Here is a 20,980-nt window from a genome sequence, read left to right as displayed (position 1 = left end):
TCACTTCTGGTTCCGCCTTCACTGACATCACTTCCAGTTCTGGGCTTTCTGACATCACTTCTGCCACTACTCCTGTATAACTTCCATTTTCAATATTATTACTCAGTTTTGTTTTGGACTCCAGTCTGTAAAGACCGTTTTTTTTTTGCTCAAACTACTTGTTGCCAATTAAATGGGGTGGCTACTCCAAACCTTTTACTATTTCTTGTGTTCTTTTATTCCACAAAGGTAAAATGCCCATTCAGCCATTTTCACATTTAATCCATATTATGGCCATGGTGGCATTAGGTGAAAGTGAAATTAACCCTGGAAGGGGTGCCAGATCTTTGCTTGACACTGAGAAACACACACACACAGGGCCTGCCCATCCATATGATCAAACTAGGTGATTGCCTAGAGTAAAACTGGAGCACAACCAATAAGGTGTACCACTTTAAAGTGTTAGGCGACCTCTTTTGAACTTTTCATAGCTGGATACATAATTTTACCAAGCTCCTCCTAATTGCCCACCTCAGCTCTACGGCACTGGTGTCTGTTCTGATCAGTGGAGTGAGAGTGGTGATCCACAGCAAAGTGCAGCATATTCAAATAAATAAAACTGTGGCTGTGAATACAAAAAGCTAAGAGTGTTAAAAGAGCAGGCATTCCAAAAACACCAAGGCTTGTTCCTCCAAACATATTGTCTCAGACTATTTACTGAGGAGAATAGTCCACCATCATCAAGTACTAAGTTACTGATTTCACTCGAAACTTTTCTTTGCTGCAAGCAGCAGTGAGCATAGGGGTTTCTGCTCTCAAGGCTAGCAGTAACATCTGTCTCGCGTCCAAAAGAGACTGACCACCAGCTAACATTACAACTGAGTGAACAGTACAATGACTTAGGGCACACTTAATGGATGGCTGTAATTTTCTTAGAAAGAGAGCTGACACAGAATATACAGTTAAGACCTTTGCAGCCATATACAATTTTGGAAGATAAGTTGATTAATTAATACAAAAAAATTCTAAAAGTTATTCATTTCTGATTTTTCAGTCTTCTCATGCCTCTGTAGTGTGAAAGAGAGATGGTGCATTGCTTAACAATGGTAGTATCAAGCCAGCATGAAAGCTTTGCAAATATAACAGAGCTCAAGCTGGCCACCATGTGTGTTTTACTTACCAGTTCTGAAAGTGGAACCTCTGTAGAGTTACATTATTTGTGATATTGCAGTCCAAAGCTGGCAGCACAATTGTGTATTTACCTAGAACTGCAGAATGCCATGCAAACACACACGCACACACCTGCAGTGTCACAAATGAATCTATAAAACACATGGGATGAGGGTGGAAAACCAGAATACCCAGAGGAAAGCCCATGCAGACATGACCAGGCATCGTGAAGGTGAACTCTGGACTTCCACAGCCACAAGGCAGCAGCACTAAACTCACGGCACCAGTGAGCCTCCAGAAGGTAAGCTACATGGAGGAAACCTAGGAGAAAACAGGACAGGCAGAGACTTTGGACATTGTCCACTTTCTCCCAATGGAGTCATTTAATACAGAACAAAAATCATTGCTGAGACAAGAGTCTATATTCAATCTAGAATAAATAATAAGAGTTCAAGATTACAGTTCAACAAAGGTCCCAAGGAACCCTGAGCATGCACACTAAAAGAAAAGAACATACAAACACTGCAGTATCCTGGCGTATAAACAAAACAAATGTGGTTGCACTCAAAAACAGCAGAGAGAATATTCCAACAGCTCAGCTTTGTACTCTCTAAAGATTTCAGGCAGCAGCAGGCAGCAGGGCTAATCTCTGTGCCACCATGCCACCTCGGAGGCCAGTTAACTTTCCTTTAGTTTATACATAATAAAGTTCAAGCGTTTATGAACTTGTGAATATTTTAAAATATTCTTATTTTTTTTATTGGAGAACTAAATGAGCATACTGCAATACATTCCACTCTCTCCGTTTATTACCTCACAGCAGACGTGTCCATTTAGATGCGTTGTTGTACAGTACATTGAAGCTGCACGAACCTGGGCAACATTTAGGACCGCGCGGAATCCCGTGCTTCACAAAAAGACAAGACTTTGTTCGATTGTAATGAAGACTTTTAAAGTGCCAGTTTGTAAGAAAGACTTCATTCCACTCTTCTACATATTTACCGTGTCTTTTCCTTCATTTTTTTCAAGATCCCTCGTGTTTCCCTTTGCCAACAGGAACCGTTAAAGTTCAAATTACGGCATCACTGGACAGAAAGTTTATGACACCGCGATACTCGTACTGTACAACTGTACAGAGTAAGATTTTAACCCCCCCGGATAGAAGTGGAAATATATCTATATATATATAAGTGTGTGTGTGTATAGACATAGGGGGAGGGTGGGGTGCTCATATTGCAGGAAATCACTCATATCCTGAAAACCAGCTCACTAAGTAGTAGTGTGATGGCCCCGGTCTCCTGATTTCGGCTAATCAAAGTTATCTGCCACATTCGAGCAAGATGACAAGTCGGCAGCGGGAAGAAAACTTTGCATTACTTTCTTTTTTCATGATATTCATCAGCGTTTGTTTCATGCCACTTCCGACACGATGTGAAGGTAAGGAGATGCATTTGTTCATTCATTGAGCGCATTTTTGCATTTACCGATTGTCATTTACTAACCCCGCTTGGCATCAGGGCAATTTGAGAAAGTCTGTTTTTTTTTCAACTGTAACACCGAATACAAATGACAAGGAAATGCGATCAATTAATGCTGTAAAATGTTTGCTATAGAGGAAACACAAAAACAAAAGTTCGTTTAAGATCAGCGGGAGGATGCGCGGTCTGCTCCCGGTTCTTGAGTGTGCGTCTGGCGGCTCGGGCAACCGGCGCTCTTCAGCTGTGATGTGTAATAGCAGGTCAGCCAGCTGGTTGCACACCTCCTTCATTGCTACCCCGATTTCTTTTAAATTACAAGATACGCGATTATCATTTTTTCCCACAGTCACTGCAAATGTGCCTGCTTGTGTGAGGTAGGAAGCTGATACGCTCCGGGCCAGTGGCATTTCAAAAATGGAGCGTTTGAACGACTGAAAAGTTATTTTTTATTCCACTTTTCAAAAAATCGACGCATGCGTTCTTTTATATTTTAACCAGTTTTTTTTATAAGTCTGTCAATCTCTACAGACTCGTGGAAAGATTAGGCAGTCTGCTACTTTCCAGTAATTAATTGTCGTGATGCCGGCAAACTCCTTAGAGCACAGCATGTACAGTACTTGACGATCACGGCGAATACTTCAGCAGAGGACAGACGGGCGCAGTACCGCTCTACGTGCTTTGTGCAATGCTCCAATAACTGTCCGTTATTTTTTGTTGATGATTCTCAATCCTCCCACACAACAACAATGGAAAATGCTGGATATTATTATAGATGCAAATCTAATTTGAAAATGAGACGAAAGATGGATATCCATTGATTGGTGTTGTATGAGCGTAACATCAACAACTGAACCAAACCTGATACTGTATTTAAACTCTCCACTTCCACGGCACTGTTACATGTTTAGTCGGGTCTTTTCCAGCGATTATCATTTTCCTTACTGTTGGGATTACTCGGGCAACAACACACTCGGACCTCGTTTTAGTCAATCAGTATACTGGGTGAAACGGTACAAGTTGAAGCTATTGTCAAAATTCTCATTTGTAACTCTTTACTGTTTGTAGGCTGTTAGTAATGCAGTGCCAGCAGCACCATACGTTAAAGGCGAGATCCGAATCATGAAATACTAGTAAAACTGCAAACTTTTTCAATTGTAATTGGTATATTTTTCATCTTTTTCTCCGATGTTGAGTGATAGTTGTTTTTAATAACTTTATTTCCTTTTGAACAGTTATTTCTAAGACGTGAATGAGTTAATCTACTTCTAGAGGTGCGTCTGATGCTGAGATTAACCGCAGCACGTCTTACCAGTGCTGAAGTGTCACTCGCATTTTTACGCTGAACTTTACAGACAGCATTTCTGCTTGAGAAAGAGTACCGTTCTAATCAGCCTTTTCTATTATTAGTAGTATTAGTATTAGTATTACATCTGGAACTTATTTTCCAAAGTTTATTCTCTGCACTTATTATGTACATACAATGCAACTACTCTGTAATTATATGTGTACAGTCACAGGAGTCACAGTAATGTGCCTACATATTGCAATCATTTCTAGAAAATCTTGAGAAATGTGTGGTTAGGTGAGACTTTACAGAGGTAATATAATAAGTCACCAAAGTGTTCCCGCTGAACAGACTTCACTCTTAAAAATAAAGGAGCCAAAGTGGTTCTTTAGGGAAATGCCATAAAGAAACCATTATTGGTTCCCAAAAGACCCATCCACATGAAGGTTCCAGAAAGAACCTTTATTTATTTAGATCCATAACAGGCTCCATAAAGTAAATAACCATGAATTTATGGTAACAGATCTGTGAAATATCAATGTTTTGCTGTATACGTTGTAGGAAGAAAACGGGCATCCCAGGTGAGACGGGGATGTATACGTTACCTGACAGGAGGCCAAGGCGATGACGAAAGCGTATTTGAGGGTGGACAGGAAAAATACTTTTGCATTCTGCCGGCAGGAAATAATAGATGGACCAGCAATAGCTTGGAAATCAGGAGTTGTTCCATCCTCCGTATGCTAGGTGGCAGTGGAACTCATATGGAAGCCCGATCGGGGCACCCGCAAGGATGCTTAGCAATTTTTGTGCAGAAGTGCAGCCCCTACATGGTCCCTACTTATCGATAGAGGGCATTGTCTGGGGGTGACCTTTCCTGCTTTTCACAGAGAATATGAAGTGGCACCGGAAACACTCCCAGGTCCAGCATAAAAGGAAGCCCACTGCCAAACAAGGAGTCAGGAGTTGGGAGGCAGCAGGCAAAACTCAGTGGAGGGAGAGGAGGAGGAACAGTTGTTGGTTTATTGTTCTTTATTGTATTATTGTGGCTTATTATTGGAGTGAGGTCTGTGAAGAAGTGCCTGAAGAGAATAAAAATCTGTTATTTTATACTAATAACGTGTGGTGCTTTACTGTGTCTGTGGTTTGGGGCTTTCTGGCACCCTCTAGTGGTTACAACACAGGTTAAATCCAGGTTTTCTAGGTATCCTGCCATAGATTAAAGATTTCAGATTTGTTCTCTACAGTTGAAAAAAAATTGTTCTCTACACAGGACGTTTTTCAAAGCACAAAGAACCAACTTGATATACAAAGAACCCTTCCCAGAATGAATTTAGCTGCTTTTCCAAGCAATAGTTCTACAAGGAACAACATAATCCAGTAAGGAACCATAAAATGCCATTAAAGACCTATTATTTTTCAGAGTGTAGGATGTTTCTTAATGTTCCTGTGTGATTTAAAAGGTATGCACCTCACAGCACTTAAACCCCAGTTTAATTGTGGTGGCTTTTATGTTGAGTTTACACAAGTATGGGGTCCTACAGGATTTATTGTTCTTCACACAGTCCAGCAACATGAAGATTATAGACCCTGCATCAGTGGGAGTGAGTGTGGATGTGTTGGTGCGCCATGTAATGGACTTGTTTCTGTTGTTGCCATTATGACTGTGAAAAAATTGGCTATTCATATTTGATTAATATGATTATCTTTATTTAAATATCTTTGGTTAATGGAAAAAAATAGAACATTGGGTACAAATTCTTGCCTCAGTATCTCCCTGTGTGTTATGTAGATCCTTGACCAAGTGCTTTTGTTTTTCATTCTTTGCCCAAATGGGAACAAATCAAATTCTATCTATCTATCTATCTATCTATCTATCTATCTATCTATCTATCTATCTATCTATCTATCTATCTATCTATCTATCTATCTATCTATCTATCTATCTATCTATCTATCTATCTATCTATCTATCTATCTATCTATCTATCTATCTATCTATGTTCATTTTAATTTGTCAGGAGACTATAAATTGGCCCAGACAGAGTGAGTGTAGGTGTGTGCCTAACACTCTTAAAAATAATGGCTCCTTGCTGGCACTTTATTGGCTTGTGTGGTTTCTTGAAGAGGTATTGTGTGACAAAGACCCCTTTCATTCTGGAAGGGGTTCTTTAAGATATGAAACTGATTATTTGAGCTTTGAAAAGGTTCCTAATATGTGGACAAAACCAAAACCTTTATTGTTATAATAGGCTACCTAACAGATCAAGAAGGCGTGTGTTACTGCATGCAGCAAGAGTTGTTTTAAAATCAAGAATCCAGCAGGGTTCCACAAATCTGTTATTATCTGTTCTTGGTTATTGATAGAGTCTGTTACGGATTTAAATAAATAAAGGATCTTTTGGACACCTTCGTATGCATGGTTCCTTTGGGAATCAAAAATGGTCCCCTATAGCATTACTCTGAAGAACCACTTTGGCACCTTTATTTTTAAAAGTATATGATAGATTGCCTTCCTATTGTAAATAAAAGACAAATCAAAAAGATAATGAAAGGTTGGGCACCAGCTGGAACCCCATTTAATGTCTGGCAAACAAAGAAAAGGAAAAAAAAAAGGCCAAATGCAAAATGATTGGGAACGTTATCATTCTTTTAGAGCCTCACTCAGGCAGATGGGATTGAAAAGGTTTTCGGTCCTCTTCTGATATGATTCCAGTAGTCAGCATTAACTTCTGGCAACATTCTTGTTTAAATCACCCGTGGGGCAGAAGAGGTGGGACCTTCTGGGCTAATGGTCGTTATGCAACCCATCCTCTGGTCTGAGGGTGAAGGAATACTGGCTGTTAGTGACTGTGTTTCTGAGGTATTGATGTCAATGTGCTTACATCATTAGTGGCACACGGATGGTGTCTACATGCACACGTGTGACACTGTCCAGAGTTAATTCTTGCCTTACTGCAAGTGTTAAAGCCATAGACACCATCTACCTGTAGTCTTGTATTGTATATGCTAGTTAGAACATGGATGGATTTAAGGGAATAACATGAAATGTTTCATGGTCCTCATCTGATTATTTTATACTGTGATTTGAACATCACTTGCTATGTGTCAAATTTGGGAAAGATAGCAATCGTATTTAGCTGAACAGTACTAAATATATGATCATAAGTTATTAATATAACCTTGACAGCTGTAGAGTTTTGAGCTGAATGTACAACAATACTTGTCACGTCTTTAATATTATTATTGTAATGGAGATGAGCTGTATGGTTGAGTCAAGCTGCCACTTATATATGGATTATTTATAAGGCAAATCTGTGAAAAGAAAGAGCATGAAAAGAAGATGTAAGAAAAATAAGAAAAGAAATGTAATAAATGTCTGCTGACAATGATTCATCATTACAGTTTTTTTATGGCTAATTAAATTTAACCAACATACAGAGCAGGATATATAAAAAAAAGCCAAGAATAATACTTCTGCCTCAGTCTGTTTAATACAAGCCTTTTCATTTTTTATTTGGATGGTCACCCACATTTGCCTTTTTTGTCTAACAGATTAGTTTTTAAGTGGGACTTTAAAATATATTAAAATACTTCAGACATAATTCTTCTAAAGAATGGAGCGTGCTTGGAACAGCTGCTCACCCTATAAAACAAAGATTGATTGATTGCTATATTAACGACTTCATTTTTCTGATTAAAATGTCAGATAGTATTTCAGATCCTAAAGAAATAGTACACTATAATTTTGACATGTTGTCTCATCTTCCATAATTATGACACACTATGTTAGGAACTGAATGAGGGAAAAAAATTACACTTGGAAAAATTTTTTAGAACATGAAAAAAATCTTGCCTAGCGTCTGTCTATCAATCTCACGCAAATATTTTCATTTATTGAAATGTTATTAATGGATTGTTAACTTTATTTCCTAATTACCCTGAAAAATAACACCTAAATCTATCACTTAGTTTTTTACTTGTTAATAAAATACAATTCATCTATCCATCCGTCTATTTCTTTTACAATGTTATGATTAGCTGGAGCCTATCCCACCTATGGGACAAGAATAGACCCCAGTTGAGCACAAGTTCATCATAGGGCACAGTAATAAACTAATATTCACAGTCAGTCATACAGTGGAAATTTAAAGTTATCAGCTTCACTGAGTGTGTATCTTTGGGAAGAGGGAGGGTATCAAGGAAATCGGGACAAAAATTCAGATTCTACTCTGGCATAGCAATGTGAAACTTTGCAGAGATATTCCATTAAACATGAGGACTCAAGCAACAGAGACAGTATCCACTTTTAGACTGCACCTTTACTGAAGGACTAATGTTCAGGAAGTTACCTTTATGGAGCCTGGGTTTATCTTGCACTTCTGCTCTTCTTAGCTAACATCTTGCCCACTTCACCCCTGACAATGAATAGTCTGCATTTGACTGAATCACTTAGAGCAGTTGAAACCTGTTCCACTTCAGTTGTTATTCACTGTTAGTAGTTTACTGCAAACAGTGAAGAGTTTTAGAATTCTCCCTCATCTGATTCACATTCTCATGTGGTACCATTTAGGCTAAGCAGATGCTTTATGAACTTTACCTATTTAATAGTGAGTTATTGACACATGGGCTCATTATGGTGCCATTAGTGTGACACATTCATGCTGTGCCAGAGATCTGCTTGGTGGGGTAGATCTACTTCAAATGGCTCCCATCTCATCCAAAATATGCTTGATTGTCTCAAATTATATTGATCGGAAGGGTTAGGGTTAAGGTTTAGGGATAGGGTTCAGGTACCCCTTTCCTCTAATCTTTCCTGGATTGTCCTAGCCTTCTGGTGTAGAGGATTTCCCTGCTGATAAAGCATATTCAGATACAGTATAGGTCCATCACAGCAATAAACAGAAGTACTTGATTGACAATGATGTTCAAATATCAAGTTGCATTAAAAAGTTGCTTTCATTAATTAATGGACCTAATTTTACCACAAATATAAATTTAATTCCGTTACTACAGTGTGTCATTTAAGTCTGCATCACACTACATGACTTTTCCAATGATTTTCAGTCACAGACTTTATTTACTTATCTTAGCTAGTCATGGGCAGTCCCAACACGCTCCCATTACAGACAGCTGCATAGTTTGATGTCCCCAGCAACTCCGTCAGACCAGTCTGTGACTTGCACTGACTAAATCAAGCAGGATTGATTTTGATTTAATGTATATGGTGTTAGGTTAAATTGTAACTCTAAATTTCTTTTGTGTGGGTGTGCATAGACCCTATGATAGATTATGGCCCTATTCTGGGAAGGTTGCTGCAAAACTTTGACTCCAGCACCCCATCTCCGTGAATCGAATAAAGCAGGGTTGGGAATGTCTGTAGGTATATTTGTGAGAAATATTAGTGGTTCATAGATTCATGGATGTCAAGGTTTGCTTGCTGCCTTGATCCCAGTGCTGCCAGACTGGAATCCTAGTTGTACAACCCTGAATTTGGGTAGCTTACTACAGAGCAGTATTAAATAGTCCTGTCAGTAAACCTGGTGTACTGTAAAATTCAAAAACTGTTTGACACAGAGTACAAGCTTCTGCAAATGTTACATGGGTTGACAGTTGCATTGAACACAATCTAATTCTGTCTGCTGTTTCAAGACTTTGGGCAACATTACATGGTAAGAATAGGAGACACTCGGTAAGCGGTAGATTTCCAAAAAGGTAGTTGTTAAAACCTCATTTCAAGTCCAGTTTCAACGTTTTGAGATGATAACTTTCAGATCCTTGCAAATGCTGAAATATTACACAAATTCCATGATTTATACACAGGAAAGATTAGCGACCCTGTAACAGAGGAAGAGAGTGTGGATGTGTCCATGTGCCATGTAATATACTGGTGTCTGTTGTTGCTAGCATTACTGTGGATAAATGACTATAAAAAGGTGGGAGAGTGAAGTTTCAGATTTGATTAACATGGTTATCTTTATTTGGTGGACTTATCTGTGTGCAAGAGTGTGCTTTGGACTGTTCAAACTGAAGAGAGGTGCTTGTCACACCATGAGAGAATTGAAAAAAGTTAAATAAAAGGGCAGAGATTGTGTCTGAACTTGTCATACCTTGAAAGACTTGTTGACAAACATGCAATGGATCCATGGTCTCTTGTTTTTTTTTTTTTTTCACCATCATGGAAGTCCCAGGATTCATCAGACCAGGCAGTGCCTTTCCATTCATTGTGTTCCCATAATCCACTGAAATCACACCTCCTCGCTTTTAGCAATGGGAGTGGAACATCTGCTGCCTTATCCTAGTATTGAGCTGAGTGTTCTGTTAAACCTCTTTCAGTCTTAGTGTTGTAATGAGCAGTTAGTGGCTGACTGGAGCCCATGGGTTACTCTGAACAAGTCATGATAGTCTTTTTTAACATTATTTTAGTGATTTACAAACTTATTTGCTTTGTGCCACCACTTTAAACAAGACAAACGTATATACTGTAAAACTGAGATTTTATATAGTAAATCTTCTGATAACAAGTCGCCAATCTCAACAGCAATCTGATATGTTAACTTTAGTGGACAGCCTTAAAGCCTACATAACTATTTTTAATTATATTCTGAAGAATAGATTTGTGCGGAGGACAACATTGTGGAGCACTTTGTATTTTTGTTGCCTCAAAGCTCCAGACAGTTTGTTTGGAGTTTGTGTGTTTTCCCTACTTCTGCTTGGGCACCCCTCAAATCTGCCAGGAAGGGCAGTGTCTCCCCATGACCCTACATAGGTGGATGACTCTTGGATGTACCTCTTCTCGGAAAAGCAGTAGATTTGTAGTTTACAATTATGAGTACATAATAAATATTTAATAAACAACTACAGTACATAGAATAGTTAGGGGTTTATTCTTCTCAAGTGGTGCTCTAGAACCATGAAACATTTGTTCTCCTGTGATGCTGGATTATGGAATTTTTCATTACTGAAATTATTTATGGTCTAAGGCCCAGAGGCTTTTCTTGTAGAGAAGTCGAAGTCAAACAAGACAATGCACTCTTTCCTGCCTCATTATACTATGATGCATGTACTCTGCTCTACTTTTGAAAATAAATTTGTTAAAGAAAAAAATACCAGTTTAAACTGTTTGGCTTGTTACATATTAATAACCATCATGAATTAATCTTGACCACTGTCTGGTCAGTCAGTCCATCTCTTAGAAAATCAGTGCAGGTTACTAAAATGAGAAGGGGCTGCCTCACTCCAGCAGACGAGCTGGAATTGGGAGGAAGAAGACGGAGCTTGCGAGAGGAGGAGGAGGAGTGAGAGAAGGGACTGTGAGAGAACTGTGGCTATTTAAGGCATTGTGTGGTATTGTACATCGAGGAATATAATTAAATGTGTGTGTTTTAGGACATTTGGTGTCTGTCCATCTGTGTTCAGGGGCAGAATTTCCACACCATCTAGCCAGCCACTTACCCATCGATCAGTCTTTATGAATCTGTTTAATTGTATTTAGGATTACAGACAGGATGTGAATTAACATAATAACCAATAATGCAAGGACAGCTTTCCATCGCAGGGCTCACTTACTCCCACACCCACTTGCACTGATCCATGTAACTTTATAAATAGTGAAGATGCCAAATGACCTGATTAGGTAAACTCTTCTTGTGGTTTTATCTAACACATGTGCCACAATAGATACTTCTCACTCTTGATTCTATTTGGCAGAACTTTAGTCTACAATTTTGAAAATGTTCCTCAAATCTGATGTCATTCTAATCATCTGCATGTACATTAACAAAAATGTATCCACAGAGAAAACGGCTAAATGAAAACCAGACAGCCTTTCTTGCATCATTGAGCTTCAGAGCATTAACTGATTAGTATGAAGGAGGACATCCCTTAAAGCTGACAATCCTGAATATCACATGGACAGGGAAGCTTTGTGGGTGGCTGAAAGTGCTTTGAAGCCCTGCCCTTACTGCCCAAGGCAGTCACTGACTCCTTTATTTAATTGGTCCATACTGGACAGTCGATTAAACTGCACCCACCATAAACTGACTCGGGGGGGTGGATGAAGGTCTAAGTTAAAGGCATGAGGTAACTAATCATTTAGAAGTACCAGGACAACATTATCCTTTTCCAAGAGTTTAACTTTTTTTTTAACATTCTTTCTATTCTGGGTTCAAATTGCTCAGTTTGGTTAAAAGAATCTCTTGAGTGTAGCTTCAACATTAATTTTTAAAATGCAGTTTCATGTTATCTAATGCTGACATTCAGATAAATTTGAAAACCATATGGAAGTAAATCCGTGGCTGCACTCACTATTTGTTAACGTCAATACATGTCCCTGTATAAGAAAAAAATGAAGATGAAGAAAAGGAATTTACCTTAATACAAAAAATCCAAACCATTATGTGAAACAAAAATTATTATCCAAATGTTACAAAATATATTAAAAAAATCCTAAATTTACATTTATATGTTTTTCCATCCATCCATTATCCAACCCGCTATATCCTAACTACAGGGTCACGGGGGTCTGCTGGAGCCAATCCCAGCCAACACATGGCACAAGGCAGGAAACAACCCTGGGCAGGGTGCCAGCCCACCGCAGATATACTGTACATGCATTTGCTTAGTAGATATTTTTATCCGTAGTGACTTACAAAAGAAATCCATGAGAGTCTGTAGTAGATTAAGCAGAATCAGGAAATGGATGAAATGAAAATATAGATTTACCATGCTTTTATTCGGGATTTCTTTTGTATAATGAAAGAAATAAATGTTTACATCTTGCCTGAAGAAGGGGCCTGAGCTGCCTCAAAAGCTTGCATATTGTAATTTTTTTAGTTGCCAATAAAAGTGTCATTTTGTTTAACTTCTTGCCACATCCATAATGGCTAACATGGTACAACACCCTAGTACTACAGACATATAATGATTGTTGTAAAAGTAACATTTCAGAAAAAGAGGTTTGGCTGCGTGGCAAACTTTTTAAACAAATCCTCTTTCACTGGCTGCTTTCCTTATCTTACTGTCTCCCTGTGTCTTTTTCAAAAGTTTCTTCAGACTCATGCTATCAAAATTTCCAGGTTTGTGCCCATCAAAGGGCGACAGAAATTTTCAAGGATGTAGTCAGAAGACCATAGCGAGGGTATCTATTAGTAGCCTAATCCAAGAATCGTGAGGTAATTTCAAAGTCAATGGGAGTGCAGAGATCTCAAAAACCAGTAAAACAAAACAAAGAACAATTTTTAAAAAGGTGTGAAGGGTTTTGGAATTTGTGTAGTCGGATCAGGAAGCATATCCCTAGATGACCTTTTATCCTGTTGACTCATGACTGACAGGCCATGACCTTTTAGAACAAGCCCATACCAGTGTGGTTCTAGCAACAGGAATCATCAATAGCGTCATCAGAATGGTGGTGATATAACAACCCAAATCACAAATCAAAATTAAAGCTATATTTCTAAAACAAATCAACCCAATCTAACCCTTAGAGTATAAATTCACCCAGCACAAGGAAATGACAGTCAAAATCAGAGTCCCTGACATTTTGACCTTAAATATATGATGTCCTTGCCTGACTTCTTCATTTCCAAACGCCAGAGCAGGCACTTAGCTTCAGCTTGTTTTTTTTTTACAAAAATTAACGTTTTTCATCATTGCTTTACTTAGACTGGTTTCTTCTAATTATGGGTGTCGTGATTTGGTATTGTGATGTCCCGTCGAATAAACACACTCCGGAGTCACTTGTTCGGGGAAGTCTTCCAAATGCCGACTGGCTTTTTATTCAATATGCCGCGATATAAACGGTGTCCTACTGCCGCCCGTTGTCTGGGTCACGGGGACACCTCCAAAACAACAAAAACAAATCACTTTCCTCCTATCTACCTCTCTTAAACCGTTTTTTCTTTCTGTTCCAGCTCCCACCAGCTACCACTTCCGGCCACCACCTCCCCTTTTTATCACGCACCGTTAATTAACCTGGATCCCTGTCTCTCAACTCTCTCTCTCTCTCTAGGGAGCTGCCCCAAGCCCTTACAAACAGTGTTCCCTCAAGACTCCACCCCAGAACAATGGGTCTGAAGGGGCACAGCTTGTCCTTGGAGCATCAGGCAGGCACCAACCATCTCAGGATTCAGTCTGTACCACAAGAACACTAGGAAATAAAAATGAAAAGTAATTCAGACCTCAAAAGCTGTATGGTAGCTCATTATACAATACAATACAATACAATTTATTTTTGTATAGCCCAAAATCACACAAGAAGTGCTGCAATGGGATTTAACAGGCCCTGCCTCTTGACAGCCCCCCAGCCTTGACTCTGGATTAAGACAAGGAAAAACTCCCAAAAAAACCCTTGTAAGGGAAAAAAAATGGAAGAAACCTTGGGAAAGGCAGTTAAAAAAAAGACCCTTTTCCAGGTAGGTTGGGTGTTCAGTGGGTGTCAAGAAGAAGGGGGTCAATACAATACAATACACAGAACAGAGCAAATCCTCAATACAGTATAAAAATAAAAAATTTTTCAAGTACGGAGCAGAATTTAACAGTAGATGATATCACATAATATGATTTGGATTTGTTTAGAGTCCTGGAGACCTCAGCCATCAAGCTGCCTCCCCCATTTGGCCATTCCACAGCTGAGTCAGCGCTGGGCCATCCAATCCGATGAAATGACCCCTGTACCCCACGATTCCTGTGATCCTCCATCAGGGATGACTTTACCTTAGGCAGGCAAAACAACTTGGCAGGTGGGCCGTGGCACCAAGTGCCACATTTGAGTACCGAGAAGAGAAACAGAATAGGCAATGGTTAGTAACAAATTATAACTATCATATTACTTATGTTTTAGTGCTAATGACTAACAACAGAGATGCAGTCTGTACAGTTAATCAGCAGCTCTAGTCAGGATATGCTAAACTGAAGTAGTGAGTCTTCAGCTGGGATTTAAAAGCTGAGACCGATGGGGCATCTCTTATAGTGGCAGGCAGACCATTCCACAGTTTAGGGGCCCTGTAACTAAAATCTCAGCCTCCCACTGTTATGTTATTAATTCTTGGAATCATAAGCAGACCGGCATCTTGAGATCTTAATGTGCGCTCTGGTTTGTAAGTCATGATAAGTTCAGACAAGTAAGCCGGACCTTGGCCATTTAATCTATACTAATAAAAGGCAAAGCCCTCACTGACTGACTCACTGACTGACTGACTGACTGACTGACTGACTCACTCACTCACTCACTCATCACTAATTCTCCAACTTCCCGTGTAGGTAGAAGGCTGAAATTTGGCAGGCTCATTCCTTACAGCTTACTTACAAAAATTAGGCAGGTTTCATTTCGAAATTCTACGTGTAATGGTCATAACTGGAACCTGTTTTTTGTCCATATACTCTAATGGAGGAGGCGGAGTCACGTATCGCGTCATCACGCCTCCTACATAATCACGTGAACTAAAAACAAGGAAGAGATTTACAGCACGAGTCAAACGCGGGAATGAAGGTAAATTACGTTAATTGTTGAGTGTCTTTTAATACTGTGTAAGCATACATATTAACACATGTGCAATTAAACGTGTGCATTTACGGGGTGATTTCTCAGGCTTAAAAGCTCACCTTTTATCAAACGCGGGAACAAAGGTAAATAACGTTAATTGTCGAGTGTCTTTTAATACTGTGTAAGTATACATATTAACACATGTGCAATTAAACGTGTGCATTTACGGGGTGATTTCTCAGGTTTAAAAGCTCGCCTTTTATTAAAGAGGTAAATGCAAACTGTTTTCATTCTGAAGGGCACAAACGACATTAGATTTCATGCTCAAGAGTAAACTCAGCACACAGCTTGGTCATATTACAACCGGTTCATTTTCCTCAGTTTAAAAAGGTTTACTTTTCTTCTTAATAAAATTTTTAAAGCAGTACTTCGCCGCTGCGAAGCGTGGGTATTTTGATATACAGTAATCCCTCGCTATATTGCGCTTCGCCTTTCGCGGCTTCACTCCATCGCGTATTTTATATGTAAGCATATTTAAATATACAATATATCGCGGATTTTTTGCTGGTTCGCGGATTTCTGCGGACAATGGGTCTTTTAATTTCTGGTACATGCTTCCTCAGTTGGTTTGCCCAGTTGATTTCATACAAGGGATGCTATTGGCAGATGGCTGAGAAGCTATCTCTGATCCTGACTAGGGGGATTGAGCAGGGGGGCTGTTCGCACACCAAGACGATACGTACGCTGAAAGATTATCTTCACGTTGCTACCTTCTGTGCAGCTGCTTCCTGAAGTGACATGCTGCACGGTGCTTTGCATACTTAAAAGCTCGAAGGGCACATATTGATTTTTGCTTGTTTGTTTTTCTCTGTCTCTCTCTATATCTCTCTCTCTCTCTGCTCCTGACGGAGGGGGTGTGAGCTGCCACCTTCAACGGCTTTGTGCCACGGTGCTTTGCATACTTAAAAGCCAAACAACCCTATTGATTTGTTTGCTTTTCTCTCTCTTTCTGACATGATCTGCTCCTGACGCGCACTCCTTTGAAGAGGAAGATATAGTTTGCATTCTTTTAATTGTGAGATGGAACTGTCATCTCTGTCTTGTCATGGAGCACAGTTTAAACTTTTGAAAAAGAGACAAATGTTTGTTTGCAGTGTTTGAATAACATTCCTGTCTCTCTACAACCTCCTATGTTTCTGCGCAAATCTGTGACCCAAGCATGACAATATAAAAATAACCATATAAACATATGGTTTCTACTTCGCGGATTTTCTTATTTCGCGGGTGGCTCTGGAATGCAACCCCCGCGATGGAGGAGGGATTACTGTATATCAAAATATATCGCGTCATCACGCCTCCCACGTAAGCACGTGAACTAACCCGCTGCCGTTTGCAATGCCATATTCGCAAGATACAAGTTTAATGAGAAGACACGAGGTATGGACATCGCAATATCACACAAGACAGCGGCTCACGTGAAGTGACTGAACGCAGCAGAAGTGATCACTTCGATGAATCAAACCTGTTCAAAAAACACACTACACAATTGATAAGGTACGAAAACAATATGAAACCGATTGTGGATTTACGTACAGCCACTGAAACTTTCTGACGGCACGAGACTTCAGGTCACGTGTCTGCAAAAGAACGTCATTGAGGCAACTATTTTTACTGGCGGTGGCTCAGGGGAGAGAGTTTTTATTCCTCGCATCCCCGTTATACCCTCTGATCTCCCATTTCAATTCAAACGCCTCCAATTTCCACTAAGGCTGTGCTTCGCAATGACAATTAATAAGTCTCAGGGACAGACCCTACAAAAGGTTGGCATTGATTTGAGGCAAGACTGATTTTCACATAGCAAACTGTACGTTGCATGCTCAAGAGTAAGCTCAGCACACAGCTTGGTCATATTACAACCAGAGGGGCGACCTGGCAACGTCATATACAAAGAGATCCTTAACAAATAATTATTGATTCATTTTCCCTCAGTTTAAAAAGGTTTACTTTTCTTCTTAATAAAAATTTTAAAGCAGTACTTCGCCGCTGCGAAGCGCGGGTATTTTGATATATATCAAAATATATCACGTCATCACGCCTCCCACGTAAGCACGTGAACTGACCCGCTGCCGTTTGCAATGCCATATTCGCGAGATACAAGTTTAATGAGAAGACACTTTTAACTGCCGGGTCTTAGCTAACATTAAATAAACCCGTGGACATCGCAACATCACACAAGAGAGCGGATCACATGAAGTGACTGAACGCAGCAGGAGTGATCACTTCGATGAATCAAACCTGTTCAAAAAACAAATAACACAATTGATAAGGTACGAACAGAATATGAAACCGATTGTGGATTTGCGTACAGCCACTGAAACTTTTTGACGGCACGAGACTTCAGTTCACGTGTCTGCAAAACAACCTCATTGAGGCAATTATTTTTACTCGCGGTGGCTCAGGGGAGAGAGTTTTTATTCCTCGCATCCCCGTTATACCCTCTGATCTCCCATTCAATTCAAACGCCTACAATTTCCACTAAGGCTCTGCTTCGCAATGACAGTTAATAAGTCTCAGGGACAGACCCTACAAAAGGTTGGCATTGATTTGAGGCAGGACTACTTTTCACATGGCCAACTGTACGTTGCATGCTCAACAGTAAGCTACCACACAGCTTGGTCATATTACAAGCAGAGGGGCGAACTGACAACGTGCTATACAAAGAGATCCTTAACAAATAATTATTCATACATTTTCCCTCGGTTTAAAAAGGTTTACTTTTCTTCTTAATAAATATTTTAAAGCAGTACTTCGCCGCTGCGAAGCGCGGGTATTTTGATATATACAGTATATGTAGATATGTGTGTATATATATATATATATATATATATACAGTGGTGTGAAAAACTATTTGCCCCCTTCCTGATTTCTTATTCTTTTGCATGTTTGTCACACAAAATGTTTCTGATCATCAAACACATTTAACCATTAGTCAAATATAACACAAGTAAACACAAAATGCAGTTTTTAAATGATGGTTTTTATTATTTAGGGAGAAAAAAAAATCCAAACCTACATGGCCCTGTGTGAAAAAGTAATTGCCCCCTGAACCTAATAACTGGTTGGGCCACCCTTAGCAGCAATAACTGCAATCAAGCGTTTGCGATAACTTGCAATGAGTCTTTTACAGCGCTCTGGAGGAATTTTGGCCCACTCATCTTTGCAAAATTGTTGTAATTCAGCTTTATTTGAGGGTTTTCTAGCATGAACCGCCTTTTTAAGGTCATGCCATAGCATCTCAATTGGATTCAGGTCAGGACTTTGACTAGGCCACTCCAAAGTCTTCATTTTGTTTTTCTTCAGCCATTCAGAGGTGGATTTGCTGGTGTGTTTTGGGTCATTGTCCTGTTGCAGCACCCAAGATCGCTTCAGCTTGAGTTGACGAACAGATGGCCGGACATTCTCCTTCAGGATTTTTTGGTAGACAGTAGAATTCATGGTTCCATCTATCACAGCAAGCCTTCCAGGTCCTGAAGCAGCAAAACAACCCCAGACCATCACACTACCACCACCATATTTTACTGTTGGTATGATGTTCTTTTTCTGAAATGCTGTGTTCCTTTTACGCCAGATGTAACGGGACATTTGCCTTCCAAAAAGTTCAACTTTTGACTCATCAGTCCACAAGGTATTTTCCCAAAAGTCTTGGCAATCATTGAGATGTTTCTTAGCAAAATTGAGACGAGCCCTAATGTTCTTTTTGCTTAACAGTGGTTTGCGTCTTGGAAATCTGCCATGCAGGCCGTTTTTGCCCAGTCTCTTTCTTATGGTGGAGTCGTGAACACTGACCTTAATTGAGGCAAGTGAGGCCTGCAGTTCTTTAGACGTTGTCCTGGGGTCTTTTGTGACCTCTCGGATGAGTCGTCTCTGCGCTCTTGGTGTAATTTTGGTCGGCCGGCCACTCCTGGGAAGGTTCACCACTGTTCCATGTTTTTGCCATTTGTGGATAATGGCTCTCACTGTGGTTCGCTGGAGTCCCAAAGCTTTAGAAATGGCTTTATAACCTTTACCAGACTGATAGATCTCAATTACTTCTGTTCTCATTTGTTCCTGAATTTCTTTGGATCTTGGCATGATGTCTAGCTTTTGAGGTGCTTTTGGTCTACTTCTCTGTGTCAGGCAGCTCCTATTTAAGCGATTTATTGATTGAAACAGGTGTGGCAGTAATCAGGCCTCGGGGTGGCTACGGAAATTGAATTCAGGTGTGATACACCACAGTTAGGTTATTTTTTAACAAGGGGGCAATTACTTTTTCACACAGGGCCATGTAGGTTTGGATTTTTTTTCTCCCTAAATAATAAACACCATCATTTAAAAACTGCATTTTGTGTTTACTTGTGTTATATTTGACTAATGGTTAAATGTGTTTGATGATCAGAAACATTTTGTGTGACAAACATGCAAAAGAATAAGAAATCAGGAAGGGGGCAAATAGTTTATTACACCACTGTATATATATATATATATATATATATGTAGATATGTGTATATATATATATATATGTAGATATGTAGATATATATATATATATATATGTATATATGTAGATATGTAGATATGTATATATATATGTAGATATGTAGATATGCATATATATATATATATATATGTAGATATATATATATATATGTATATATATATATGTAGATATATATATGTGTATATATATATATGTAGATATGTATATATATATATGTAGATATATAAATATACTGTATACAGTAATCCCTCCTCCATCGCGGGGGTTGCGTTCCAGAGCCACCCGCGAAATAAGAAAATCCGCGAAGTAGAAACCATATGTTTATATGGTTATTTTTATATTGTCATGCTTGGGTCACAGATTTGCGCAGAAACACAGGAGGTTGTAGAGAGACAGGAACGTTATTCAAACACTGCAAACAAACATTTGTCTCTTTTTCAAAAGTTTAAACTGTGCTCCATGACAAGACAGAGATGACAGTTCTGTCTCACAATTTAAAGAATGCAAACATATCTTCCTCTTCAAAGGAGTGCGTGTCAGGAGCACAGAATGTCACATAGATAGAGAAAACAATCTCTAGCAAACAAATCAATAGGGCTGTTTGGCTTTTAAGTATGCGAAGCACCGCGGCACAAAGCTGTTGAAGGCGGCAGCTCACACCCCCTCCGTCAGGAGCAGGGAGAGAGAGAGAGAGATAGAGAGAGACAGAGTTTGTTTTTCAGTCAAAAATCAATACGTGCCCTTCGAGCTTTTAAGTATGCGAAGCACCGTGCAGCATGTCGTTTTAGGAAGCAGCTGCACAAAAGATAGCAACGTGAAGATAATCTTTCAGCATTTGTAGACGAGCGTCCGTATCGTCTAGGTGTGTGAACAGCCCCCCTGCTCAATCCCCATACGTCAGGATCAGAGAAAGTCAGCGCAAGAGAGAGAGAAGAGTAAGCAATCTAGCTTCTCAGCCATCTGCCAATAGCGTCCCTTGTATGAAATCAACTGGGCAAACCAACTGAGGAAGCATGTACCAGAAATTAAAAGACCCATTGTCTGCAGAAATC

General features: G+C 39.5%; 1 protein-coding gene across 1 annotated transcript in view; it reads left to right on the top strand.

The window, feature by feature from the left end:
* Window positions 1-2,156: 2,156 nt before the first annotated feature.
* The window catches only part of LOC114646896 (disintegrin and metalloproteinase domain-containing protein 12), a 604,012-nt gene continuing 585,188 nt past the window's right edge, over window positions 2,157-20,980 (top strand). Inside the window, 1 exon segment of the mRNA XM_028795286.2 lies at window positions 2,157-2,586. Within this exon segment, the coding sequence (XP_028651119.2) occupies window positions 2,490-2,586 (97 nt within the window). The 5' untranslated portion in view covers window positions 2,157-2,489.

Source organism: Erpetoichthys calabaricus, chromosome 2 (genome assembly GCF_900747795.2).
Source record: "Erpetoichthys calabaricus chromosome 2, fErpCal1.3, whole genome shotgun sequence".
Lineage (NCBI taxonomy): Eukaryota > Metazoa > Chordata > Cladistia > Polypteriformes > Polypteridae > Erpetoichthys > Erpetoichthys calabaricus.
Note: the sequence above shows the minus strand (reverse complement) of the source record. Positions and strands in the feature narration are given on the sequence as shown.